This window comes from Thunnus thynnus, chromosome 19 (genome assembly GCF_963924715.1).
Source record: "Thunnus thynnus chromosome 19, fThuThy2.1, whole genome shotgun sequence".
In the NCBI taxonomy this organism is placed as follows: Eukaryota; Metazoa; Chordata; class Actinopteri; order Scombriformes; family Scombridae; genus Thunnus; species Thunnus thynnus.
This window is the reverse complement of record NC_089535.1, coordinates 10,683,221-10,695,821: the sequence shown is the minus strand read 5'-3', so window position 1 is coordinate 10,695,821 and position 12,601 is coordinate 10,683,221. Positions and strand designations below refer to the sequence as shown.

The 12,601-nt window shown below is 40.9% G+C and overlaps 1 protein-coding gene across 1 annotated transcript in view; it reads right to left on the bottom strand.

Moving 5' to 3' along the window:
- The window catches only part of LOC137171390 (lipoxygenase homology domain-containing protein 1-like), a 35,581-nt gene that overhangs the window by 5,455 nt on the left and 17,525 nt on the right, over window positions 1-12,601 (bottom strand). The window contains exons 15-35 of the mRNA XM_067575400.1: window positions 11,757-11,833; window positions 9,888-10,084; window positions 9,606-9,798; window positions 9,334-9,494; window positions 8,912-9,245; window positions 8,611-8,762; window positions 7,708-7,841; window positions 7,146-7,294; window positions 6,941-7,045; window positions 6,724-6,852; window positions 6,459-6,626; window positions 6,156-6,337; window positions 5,545-5,661; window positions 4,949-5,111; window positions 4,486-4,640; window positions 4,153-4,362; window positions 3,140-3,266; window positions 2,776-2,984; window positions 2,460-2,645; window positions 1,430-1,557; window positions 1,185-1,302 (exon numbers count right to left, since the gene is read on the bottom strand). Coding sequence (XP_067431501.1) covers window positions 1,185-1,302; window positions 1,430-1,557; window positions 2,460-2,645; window positions 2,776-2,984; window positions 3,140-3,266; window positions 4,153-4,362; window positions 4,486-4,640; window positions 4,949-5,111; window positions 5,545-5,661; window positions 6,156-6,337; window positions 6,459-6,626; window positions 6,724-6,852; window positions 6,941-7,045; window positions 7,146-7,294; window positions 7,708-7,841; window positions 8,611-8,762; window positions 8,912-9,245; window positions 9,334-9,494; window positions 9,606-9,798; window positions 9,888-10,084; window positions 11,757-11,833 — 3,394 coding nt within the window. The remainder of the gene's footprint in view (window positions 1-1,184; window positions 1,303-1,429; window positions 1,558-2,459; window positions 2,646-2,775; window positions 2,985-3,139; window positions 3,267-4,152; window positions 4,363-4,485; window positions 4,641-4,948; window positions 5,112-5,544; window positions 5,662-6,155; window positions 6,338-6,458; window positions 6,627-6,723; window positions 6,853-6,940; window positions 7,046-7,145; window positions 7,295-7,707; window positions 7,842-8,610; window positions 8,763-8,911; window positions 9,246-9,333; window positions 9,495-9,605; window positions 9,799-9,887; window positions 10,085-11,756; window positions 11,834-12,601) is intronic.

Here is a 12,601-nt window from a genome sequence, read left to right as displayed (position 1 = left end):
CTACTCCTGGGAAGCGTTTCATTATTGGACAGAGACTCGGCTCAGGCAGCCACACTTGTAAAAGCGCTCCACTCTGCATATTTATTCAGGTAGATGCCGGATGCACCGTTGTGTCCATTTCAATGCACAGACCAAGCGATCCATAAAGGCAGCACATCTGCTTGTGATGCTGAACACACAAGGCTCTGTGCAGGGTCAAGTCAAGGAGATGTTCACAGTCGCTGAGTCCCAGGCACGGACGGACAGGGCTTGGTATTGTTCCTGACTGCTCTGCTGCTCTGCAGGCATGGTGCCTTTACCAGAGAAGACATTTGCATAGGAAATGTGTTCTGTTTCGTCAAAGCAGCTGGCCTGAGACATCACACTGAATTTGGAAGTGAGCGGTGATGTTGTCCTCACAGGGTCAGCGGAAGAGAGAAAGCACTTAACCATTTATTTTGGGAAACAAACAATGTATTCTAATGAAGGTGATTATCTTGCAGGACTGTGCGTTAATAAGAAGTGATATTTGCACCAACACACACCAATTCACACTAAAAGCAAATATGAAATGAAATGTTTTTTTAAGCAGAGCATAAAATGTTCTGCTTATCCCTCTACTGAATACAGACACACACAGAGCTCATTACTGAGGCTGTTTGTGCATGTGTGTAGTGTACTGTATGTGTGTGTGTGTGTGTGTGTCAGCAACAGCATGGTAAAATGGGTCAATATGCTCACTCCAGGAACTCTGGGCCCTGCTGTGTATATGTGTGTGCGTGTGTGTGTGTGTCTTTGTGGGTGGGTGAATCATTGACCGTTCTCCTGCAGGCAGGGATAGATGTATGTTTGTGTCTGTGTCATATAATAGATTGAATGTTCCTGTGACCTACAGAATACAGCACTGGGGTAAAAACACAAACCTGTGACTGCTTCGTACTATTGATTTGGCAAGAAGCTAACAATAACTGTTCTGCTGCTTTTCATGCACCTGGTTTCATGTTTTATGGATGAGCTCTGCTGTTTCTTCTTCTCAACTAATTAGCCCTTGACAAAAATAAAGGAAACCAGCATAAATGCATTATCAGCTGAGAGTTAAAAGCTCTCCTTTTCCTTTATTCTTTGCCAATTTTTCAGCAGGTAAACAGCTCCTGAACACACACTGTATGTCTGTCTTGGTGCTAGGTTAATTAAGGTGAGCTGACCTGATTGAGAAACCAGTCAGGTCGACTGCCAGAGCCATCAATGCGAAGCCTCATCTTCCTCAGCGGGGCAATGTCATCAATCTCCATGCTGAAAGTGTCCTCCTGACCGCGCTCAAACCTGTTATCCACCATGCAAACAACACAGAGCTTATAACATGTAGCACTCATATTTTAATTGTCCAAACAGATACATTATGTGTGTGTGCATAAGGTCAACACATGCCAAGAAAACATGTTTGGGCTACCTGTCCTCATTCTTCTGCAGCAGCATCTCCTCTGTGCTGCCGTTGATCCCAAACACAGACATGTAAATCTGAGTGTCTGTTCCTGCGTTCTGAACGTCTCCCGTTACCACCGTCACCTCATAAATAACCTGGCATGAAAAGATGAGACGTTTTACTTTCTTACATAGCCGTCTCCCACAAGCAGTATTACCTCTAAAACATAAGTAGACAAGGATGTGACTTTTATTTTGCAGCTAATGAACAATTACATACATCTGATATTTATTTATACAATATTTTTAGGTATGAGTGATTCCCTAAACATCTATAAAGCCGTAGTAAATGTTGTTTGAAATTTGATATGTTTCCTGTTAAAACAGGGCAGGATCATTCAAAAATCTATGAGATTATAAAGTAGTAAATATCATATTGTTTCTCAATTTTATAGCTAATATTTCTATTACTAACAGAAATAGATATGGAGAAAGGAGACAACCCCGTCTGACACCCCTGGATAAGATGTATTATGATAGATACTCATTGTTTATTTATAAATATTTATTGAAGAGCAACCAAAGTTAAATAACTTCAACCATTTATAATGCAATCCCATTTTAATGTGTCAAAACCAGCCACAAAGATTAACCCTTGAAAGTTTTCATTTCCATATCAATCAATAAATACCAATAAATCTAACCTGAGTATAGTCATTTTAGTCTATACACTGTAAAACATGTTGTGAATAATACTTTAAATTCTATTGGCAATACATTTGGATAGTACGATAATGTTTAGGGTCTCCAATTCTTTTTAGATAAATCAGATCTTTATACTGACTGTTAACATCTTGTCTTAAAACAGGGGAAATTAGTGTCAGAAAGCCAACCCATCTTAAAATCTATCTGAATATTTGCAACAGGCTGGGAGGCGTCCTTTAATGTACTTATAATGGATTCATTATCACTAGTCTGTTGCAGTAATTTGATCTAACTGCTGTGTACGTTTTGTGCCATATGGCTGTGCTTGCGTCCTTTAGTTCACATCTACATACCTTCTGGGAGATGGAAATGGCCTCTGCATCCAGCACATTGAAGACTCTAGCAGTCAACCCATCTCCACGATCTTTGGCCAGCCAGAACTTGCAAGCAAAGATGTATTTGACCCCTTTGGTTGGCACAGCAACAGACAGCTCATCAACCAGCCAGCAGCTCTCAGGAGTGGCCCCATCATGGCCAAGCTGCAGGGAGGGAGTGAAACAATCACTTCAAGCAACATGGGTGTATTTTTAATGCGTGTTTGTGTGTGTGTGTGCGCGCGCGGATGCGTGAGAGTGCACGATTCTGGCTAACAGCCTCCCCCTCCCTCACCTCGACCTTTTTGATCTCCCCCACATCTGAACCGCAGGGCTCAAAGCTCTCCAGAGAGCCGGCCTCAAAGCCCTTCCTCCCGTCCGGCAGGTCCAGCCACAACCTCTCTGTCTGGGTGTGATTGGCCCCGATAATGATCACATAAGCCCTGCTGGTGGTGCTCGCGTCTCGCTCTAGTCCAGTACAGATGGTGATGTGGTATGGTATGACTGCACAGGAAGGGCACAGTAGTTAATCATTCACGAGAGCGTGAGATTATGTAAAGATGGCTGTGCTGGAATATCAATGACAACCAGTCGCAGAGTAGAGGATAAATCAGGCATGCAGGGCTGAAAATTCTTGATTTCTGTCTGAGTTTTCTTACTCGGGAGCTCTATTTCTTCCTCCTTCTTCTTCTTGTTCTTCTTGTTCATGTTGCTGTCAACACTCTTCACTGTCAGGGCTGAGTTCTTCTTTTTACTGTTTAGGCTCTCTCTCACTCCCTCAAAACCCTGAAACAACACAACACACACAGTGATGCAGACAAACGCACAAACACATGCTACATACATAACACAAATTCATATGTATTTATGTGATAAAGTCTAGTACATATGGGCATAGACATTCAGTGCAAAGATATTTATCACCATTCATTTCTATGGCAGAAATGTATGCAATAAAATATTATGTTCTCTAACAGCACTTATAGGGTCAGTTCATTCAAATTACAAAAAAAACATGCAGATGGATAAAACAAATAGCTGCCATTTAATTTTTTCAGATTTTCATACATTTGCCTCTGAAAATCCAACACAATGGAGGGGAATAAAACCTTAATTAGCACTCCTCAGAGCATTGAAAAATGACACCTGAAGAACTAAGAATTAACTAGTCACAGTTAGTCAGGATGATTCACTGATCTCGCTGTCAACAGTTGTCATGGGGACTATTTTTCAGAGGAAAGGTGCTCCAGTGAACACTGAAAAAAACTGTGTTTAAAATGAGGAATCAGGACAGTATGTCTGAGACATACAATGAGAGGTCAGTGGAAAAAATAGTGTTTTTGTAGTTTAGTGTGAACCTACTCTTGTTTTTTTCCTTTTCATTTTGAAGGTGTAGTACTCTTTCTAATAGCAACTTAACAGTAGCTGAGAATCTTGTTTTTGCAGACTTCCACTGATTCAGCTTCTTACCTTGGTGTAGTGATGTACAACATGATATCACTGCTTTCACCCAGGGGTGAAACAGGTTTAAACTTGTAATCAAAGAAGGAAGTGAAATACTGCTGTTCTGCATGATATTGACTTACACTTTAAATCTCCTTCCTACTGCTGTGCTTTAATAGCTCTTCTTACATATGACTGAAAGTCATCCTTTTTAGACCTTTCATGCTACCTTGACATAGAAGACTCTCTCAATGCGTTGGTCCTCCCTTTTCCTGGAGAGCCATCGTTCACATAAGAAGAGGAAGACCTCCTCTGTATCCACGTCAACCACCTCCACCTGGTCCAAGTACCAGTCTGCGCTTATCATACTGTTATCATGGCGGATTTTAATTTTAAAAACCTCTCCGAGGTCAACTGCCTCTATAGTGAACTTATCCACCTGTGAAGAGAAAACATAAGCATACAACATCAACATAATGATTCAATTTACTTATGTACTTATGTTTGTACTTTTTGAATGATGATGTTTTGCTGTTATTCTGAGTATTTTTTTCTTTCTTACAGATCCACGTTCAAACTTGTTGCTGTTTGTCTCCGACTTGCTGAGTTTCCTCTCTCCAGTGTCCCCCAGGTCTCCGTAGATTGTGAGGAAGACATTGGCGTCTGTGCCGGCTCCATACACGTCACCTGTCATTACTGACACCTGGTATGTGTGAGCTGTAGTGGGAATGGTGATCACAGACAAGCACACAGGGAATCGGTTTGAGGCAATTGGCAGAAAATCGACCGAAAAGAAAGCAATTTTCCCTCACTGTTTGATGCCACTGACATAACAGAGAGAGAGAGAGAGAGAGAGAGAGAGAGAGTGGACCTGAAGGGAAAATTGTCTCTAGTTTCTAAACTACTGCTCAGAAAGGTGGAGAAAAGACAGGACACAACAGAAAGACAAATTCTGCAGATATTTCTGTATTTTTGTGTGTATGAATGCAGTTGAATGTATAGTTTGTCTTCATATGTAAACATACTCTCCAGGGCATCTTCCACCTCGATTTCAGTGACTTTCAGGTTTCCATCTCGTGAAAGTTTCTCAGTGATGATGTCAGAGGGCACCAGCTCTCTCACGGTTTCTCCATCATCCTCTGACTTGGCAAGCCAGCACTCACATGGGAAGATGACAGTCTCTGAACCCTACAGAGAGAGAGAGAGAGAGAGAGAGAGAGAGAGAGAGGGAGAGAGAGCGGGAGTAGGGGAACACATGGATATAACACACCTGCAATTTAATGTGTTGTTTTAGGAGAATCAGTGAACACAGGTTTCTGTTTCTGTCTTTTTCGGAACTTTGGCTCAGCATGTGAGGACAAAAATGAATTCACAGCATCTAACTGTGAGGAGAACATCTCCACCTACTGACCAAAAGTAGTGTTTGCCTGACACCAAGAATGTGAGTTGTGAGATGCAAACTCAGAGTCAGATCAAAATTAAACATTTGACATATTTAAGCACTAATTTACAAGCACTAATTTACAAGTACTGATATCAATATCAGAGTGCATCTCGTTAATGGGTCAAGTTTAATTGTTGTAATGATAATATAATATAATATAATTTAATATTGTGGTACCTTTCCCTTCCTGAGAAGACGTCTGATTTCCACTCTGTCCAAATGCCAGCCTGGGTTGACCCCGCGGTTGTCATGGCCGATACGGATCTTCTCAATTACATCCCCCACGTCTTCTAGCTTGAGAGAGCAGAAACATCAGTGAATTAATAAAGCATTATATTGTATTGTATTTTTTGGGACAATGTACAGTTTTAAACAGAAATGTTAACATTTGATGTACTGCACCAGAGTTAGCTTTAAAGCTCATTTTCATCTGCAGTCCCTTACAAATAAAACATATAACAGCACAATAACAAACAGTACAAAGCAAAAAACACACAGGACACATTATACGAAATACAAAGCTACACACAATAGCACATCACATACACCTACAATGTCAACTCGTAATATTTAAGTAATATTATGATGAATGTATATAAATTACAATAAAAGTAATAGAAGCAACAACATTTTAACATCTGTAATACTATAAATTGTTATAATCACTTTCAGGTTGTATTGATGCAGTGAGAACACACAGCCCTTGTATTGTATAAACACTGTATTTGATGACCACTATCCTGGTCTCCAGAGCTTGATATTCTGTTTATCTATGACTGTTATTGTACCTCAACAATAAACATGTCCTCAGCTCCTCTCTCAAAGTACATCCTCCTCTCCCTCTTGTTGACACACAGAGACTTCTGCTGGCTGCACACTGCATCTCGCCCGTACAGGACAATGAAGACATCTGCGTCCGTGCCAGCTCCAAACACATCACTTGTGAAGATTTTAATCTCATACGGAACAACTACAAAATGAAAAAAAATTAAATTAAATATATAGACATAATCATGTGCGTCAAGTGATAAATATCTTGGATATTTGTAAGAGTGATGTGGAACTTATTACAGTGACCCAGTAGGATTTACATGGTGTGTAAAGCTCTGTCTGAAGAGGATTAGGGAAAAGGTCCCTGACGATGGCCCCGTCATCCTCCCCTTTATCCAACCAGCGGCCGCAGGGGAAGCGCAGTTTCTGTCCCAGAGAAGGAGCATCAATCTCCACCCAGTCAAGGAACCAGCCTGCTGATCCTCCTCCTGAAACATTGGCACAAATTAAGTTATTCACATGTGTACATTATTGTAAATAATTTGCATTATTCACTGTACAGGCAGGAAGTTTGTCCTACTGTACCACAGTTGTTGTGTCCGATACGCAGCTTCTTCAGTGGTCCGATGTCAACTGCTTCCACAGTGAACTCGTCAGTCATTCCCCGCTCAAACTTGTTCTTATGAGTCTTAGAAGCCTTCAGGTTAATTATTCCTGCAGATATGCACATCACAGAGTAACTGGATCATTTAAAAACACTTACACAAAGATATAGATGCAGTATGATGGTCTGAAATATTACCTGTGTCATCCTTTGTACCATACAGGATCATAAACACGTTAGCATCAGTTCCTGCGTACTTTTTGTCGCAAGTTTTTATCTTTATTGTGTATGTTGTTGACATGGCTGTAAGAACAAATCAGAGTAAATTCACATCTCTTCAGATGTTAGTACAGTATCAACACAGTTTCTTGCTTTCTCAGGGCAGCCATAATGTTCCTCTCACCTTTCTGTTCCAGACCGAGTGCAGCGTCAGAGTCTTCCTCATCATCATCCCCCTTCTTCATAAAGGCCTCGTCCACAGGAACCAGCTCCCTGGCGAGCTGTCCATCATCCTCATCAATAGCCAGCCAGCGTTTGCAAGGGAAAAAATACCTAAAACACATTATATAACATATTTTATGCGGTGTACAGTATCAATAGTGACAATACCATGATCAGACTGTTAAAATGTTCCCTGGGTCCGAAAATACTTGTTGGCTGTGGTTTAAACAGCATATTTCACAGTACCATTTCAAACCACACAGTGGAGCTCTATAGACATGTAAGGTGCAAAGCTTCTGTCTGCCATGTAGGATGATAGTGTTGTTTCATGAAACCTGAAGCATGAATTTTGTGTCTAGTATGACTCAGCAAGGTGTAAAGGATTTCTTATCTATGAAATGAATGAATGACTATCTTTTCTTTAAATTAACATGGTCATTCATTCCTAGAGTTTGTGTGATGATGCTGTGTCACATCTAAATTAAAGCTCTGACACTCTCTTTTATAACATCATCATGACTTACGTAGTGTCATCTTTGTTGTCTACAATCTCCACCCTTTCCAAAAACCAGCCGGCGCTGGCCTGTTTGTTGTCATGTCGGATCCTCAGCTTCTTCAGGATCCCCAGGTCGACGGCTGTGATGTTGAAAATGTCCTCCTGGGTCATACATGAACAAACAGGTGACGAAGGAACGTCAGAGGTTTTAAGTTAGCATTCCATGAGAACCTCATTACTTATTTATGTGATCTTTACTTAATCTGCAAGGCTCTTTAGATTCAACATGTGTTTGACAAGAGAGACTTAGCCAGAAAAAGAGTATCAATGATAACAACTGTGACCGTGTAAAACAGAGCAGATAAAACAAATACATCTACAATGCATTATGAACAGCGGAAGAGGGAAACCTATCTAAATAATGTGTCTTGTAATGTAATTATACCCTGTAGATTGTTCTATGCATAGGGTGCAGACATCGGAGAAATATTAGAGAATTTGACCTCAATAAATAAACAATAACAATAAATATCTATAGTATCTGGTATGTTATGGGGCCCCTGTTCAGCTTTTGGCTCCCTGGCATCAATCGGTGTCACCCAAAAGAGTAAAATAAGTTTATTGAAACTGATGACAAGCCTGGGCATGTTAAGAGGCAACCATTGTGTGGACATAGTCTTAAGTTTAGCGGTCAAGGGTGACACATTTTTCGGGGGCAAATGCACTGTTTTTTTTCTTAACTTTCTCGTCGAAATTTAGATAAGAACATCAATCTTCTCATCTAACTCTTAGCAAGAAAGCGAATAAATGTATTTCCCAAAATATCAAACTATTCCCAAAGTATCAAACTATTGCTTAAATAGTTTTTTATAGACACTCAGATTATCACATAAAACATAGCACATTCAGCACTGACAGAGACAAAACTCACCTGGCCTTTCTCAAATTTATTCAGGTTGTTTGACTTCCTGAGCCGTCGCTCCCCCGTGTCGCCAATCTCTCCATAGATGTTGATGTAAACGTTGGCATCAGTTCCAGCTCCCCACATAGTCCCAGTGAACACATGAACCTCATATGAGTTCACTGAAAGGAAAACACAGTGCTCATCATCAGTGACATTTGCATTTTGCCCATAGCAACATTAATTAAAAATGTTACAATTAAAACATTAGCATGTATCCTTTGGGTGCAAATAACAGTGGGTCAACAAAATACATTCATGCTCTACTAACCCTCCAGGTCTTCATTGTCTTCAGTCAGCAGCTCAACCACAATCTCCCCGTCCTCCTCATCCCTGGCCAGCCAGCGGTTACAAGGGAAAGTGAATGTCTCCACCACTTCCTGCAGCTCCTCAACTATCTCCACCTCCTCTTCTTCCTCTTTCTTCTTCTTTTTCTTGTCCTTCTTCTTGTCTTTCTTGGTGTCCTCCTTCTTCACCTCAATTTGCACCATAGCCATCGTCAGCCGCTTGATGTCCACTGTCTCCAGGAACCAGCCGTCTCCGACACCCTTACCGTCATGGCAGATGCGCATCTTGTAGATCTTACCAACATCCTGAGCCTCAATCTGGGTTGTAGATATGAAACTGCGGTAAAACCAAGAACTTAAATCTCCAACAGACACTGACATAACACAAGACAGCCTTTATACAGACCTTGAAGATCTCAGTGGTGCCACGTTCAAAATTGTTGGAGCGATTCGCTAGAGTGAGAACTTCAGTTTTTCCTTCCTCCCCATAGATCTGACAGAAGACATTGGCATTGGTGCCAGCTGCACGCACATTCCCTGTGACCACTGTTACTTCATAGTTGATCACTGTTATAGAAGTTGATTAAGACAACAGGGAGTTTATGCGGAGCAGAGCAATATACTTCAACTCATAATCACTGTTCACAATCACAGTACTTTTATGTTGTTGTTATTTACATTGTTCAATATCCAGGACCTCGCTGGGATAGATCTCCACCTCCACTTTCCCATCAGCCTCGTCTTTGCAGAGCCAGCGGTGGCTCGGGAACATGTACTGCATCCCATGAACTGGCACAGAGATCTGCACGCTGTCCAGAAACCATCCGGCTCGCAGGCCCTCGTTGGTGTGACCAATCAGGAGACGGCTGACCTGTAAGCACAGTGGACATGGATGAAACAGAATTAGAAAAAATAAAATATCTGCTCTCTGTGAAGTGCATATATTTCTAAAAAACTTGCCTTTCCGATGTCAAAGGTCTCAATGGTAAAGATGTCGGTGCGTCCTGTCTCAAAGTAGTTCCTGAGGTCATTGTCAGAGACCGCTAGAATAATCTTGTTGGTATCACCCTTCTCCCCATACAGTTTGACGAACACCTTGGAGTCAGAGCTGGCCCCGTTCACACTGCCCGTCTTGATTGCTATGTGGTAGCTGACATCTGAAATTAGGCACATTAATTTATATAAGCATTTAAACGATATGTTGGAAAATGGAGATATTTTAAAATTATTTAGTTTTGTGCAGGTAATATAAATTTTTGCACATAAAGGGTGTTCCAAGACAAATTTGACCCACATCTATTCAAAGGGATTTTAAAGTCACTAGAGAAGGTCAAAACAAGGAAAAGAGTGCTTCTAGGGAATCTTGAAACAGTGGAACTACAGATTGGCATGTATTTCTGCCAGGGTTCCCACCAGGCAGGCTCATGTAGACCTTTGAGGTGTTATGGGGGAATACTGAAACAGTGAAAGAGTAAAACTGTGCACAGACATCTGTCATGGGTTCACCGTCTTAGTGAATATTTTTCATGTTTTTCACCTGCCTGATCTCTAACTCTCCGGTCATTGCAGATCCTGCCACACCCATATGCCCTGCAATCATCTCATTCCCCTCACCTGAGTTTCCCCACCCATCTTCTCACCTGGATCCCATTAGGCTCATCAGTCACTCCTTATATATACTAGTCCACATTCACATGCGCCTTGCCTTGTTTGTCTAGTGTGATTGCCTAGCTTTCCAGCATTTCTACCTATTCGCTTGCCTGTTACCCGGTCTTGAGATTTGCCTAGTCCCTTGGAGTTGTCTGCCTGGTTTGTGACCCCTGCTTGATTTTGTTGACTGGTTAAAGGATATTGGACTCTGCTCCTGTCTCTGAGGTCGTGCTTTTAGGTTCTGAGGTTCGTTGGGTTCTGAGTCGTTACAACATCATCATATATGGTGTACATACAGTAGGGACATAGGGTCACACGGTGCCTTGACACTGTCGCAGGATCCGCACCTGCAAACAAGCCTATACAAAGTCACAAATCAAACCCATCAATTCCCAGGCATCCAACATAGTGGTTGCCCAATATAGTTCTCCCTATAGTGGAGGGCAGCTTTCATAGGACTATGAAAGGTACCTGAGCCCCTATTTTATTGATTTGGTGAAGTGATTTGGTGGATCTGTTATTCCAAGATTAAAAATGAGGAAGTGAGTTGCAGAGAACATATTAAAAGAGGAGGACAACATGGAGGAAAGGCCCTTGTGACTTCTCTCATGCAAAGGCGCCAGCCCCACCAACCACAGCACCACAGTAGTCTGAATCTTGTTGTGATCAATCTGCAGTCCCACAGTTTATTGTCATAAGGTTTACATTTGCAAACCAGTTTGTTGTTTTGTTTTATTACTATTAGAAAAGGAGGGCATGTGGTTTGTGAGCAATGTTGATTGATGGTTTTAATGGTCATAATGAAACCTACCATTCAAAATGTTGTTGCATCCTTCACTTTTAATTTAATTCATAGAAATAATTATGGCTGTTGTGTCCTCCTGTTTTAGATAACATGAGGTCATAATATAGTATGATTATTAAAGTATTTTCTCTAAAAACAAATGGTGTCAGACTTAAAGAAGTCACATCTCTGCTCTCTGAAGCATTACTGAAGGATTAATCACCTGTTTATTAATGACTGATAACATATATATATAGATGTAAAATACATTTGTGGTGCAAAATTTGGTATAGGGACTAATTATAAAGGGCCGGGTCAAAGATGACCCACTCCCTACTATCAAAGGTCAGAATATGAACAGTATGTAAGGGTTGAAATGTTCTTTATGCACTCACTAAAGAGACGCAGGCCATCTCCAGCTGGAACTAACTCGCGGACAATCTGCCCATCGTCCTCATTACGGTCCAACCACCTAAAAGAAAACACACAGAAACACACTAATTTAATCCTAAATCAGTAAACATAGGATCAGAACAACTCTCCCATCCCTTAAACCTCTCTAAAAATTTAAAGATAAAGACATATATAGAAATATATAGATTATTTAAATTTAAAAATAAAACGTTACTGTGCTGCCAGAACGGTGTCGTGACACGGACAGAATCTCTTAAATTCAAGAAACTGTTCTGGTAAAAAAAAAAGAAGGCGACACATTTAGTTTACACAAGCTAATACGCACAAAAAGAGAGCAAGGAATAGAGAAGAACAGGTGGGATAAAAAGATTAAAATACTGTACATTCAACCGAGGTATGCATTATAACTGTTACATTTGTAATTTTCATCTAAAGCTGTACACAACACAAAACACTAAAACAAGAATGCAGCTGTATGTATGTTCTGTGTTGTTTTTGCAAAGGAAGCTAACAAACCTTTCCCTTTTAACAGGACAGACAGACAGGAAGAGGTTTTTTTCCAAACGTAACTCTGCACCTCTGCCTTGTGGTTTGGCTCCAGTTACTGCAGAGAAAAGCTGGCTAACCACTGTGCATTTAGTGCCTATTTGTAATGGCAAACTCATCCATCACCTGCCTAACTACTTGAACACACGCCACTAGACAACTAGTAAATGTAGGCATGGCCAATTCACAGCACTCATGAGGCTTTTAGGACTGTTTGGACAATTTTGTCCAGATGGTTGGTGTTTTGATGGGTTTTAGACTAAAAGAATAAACAAGGAAA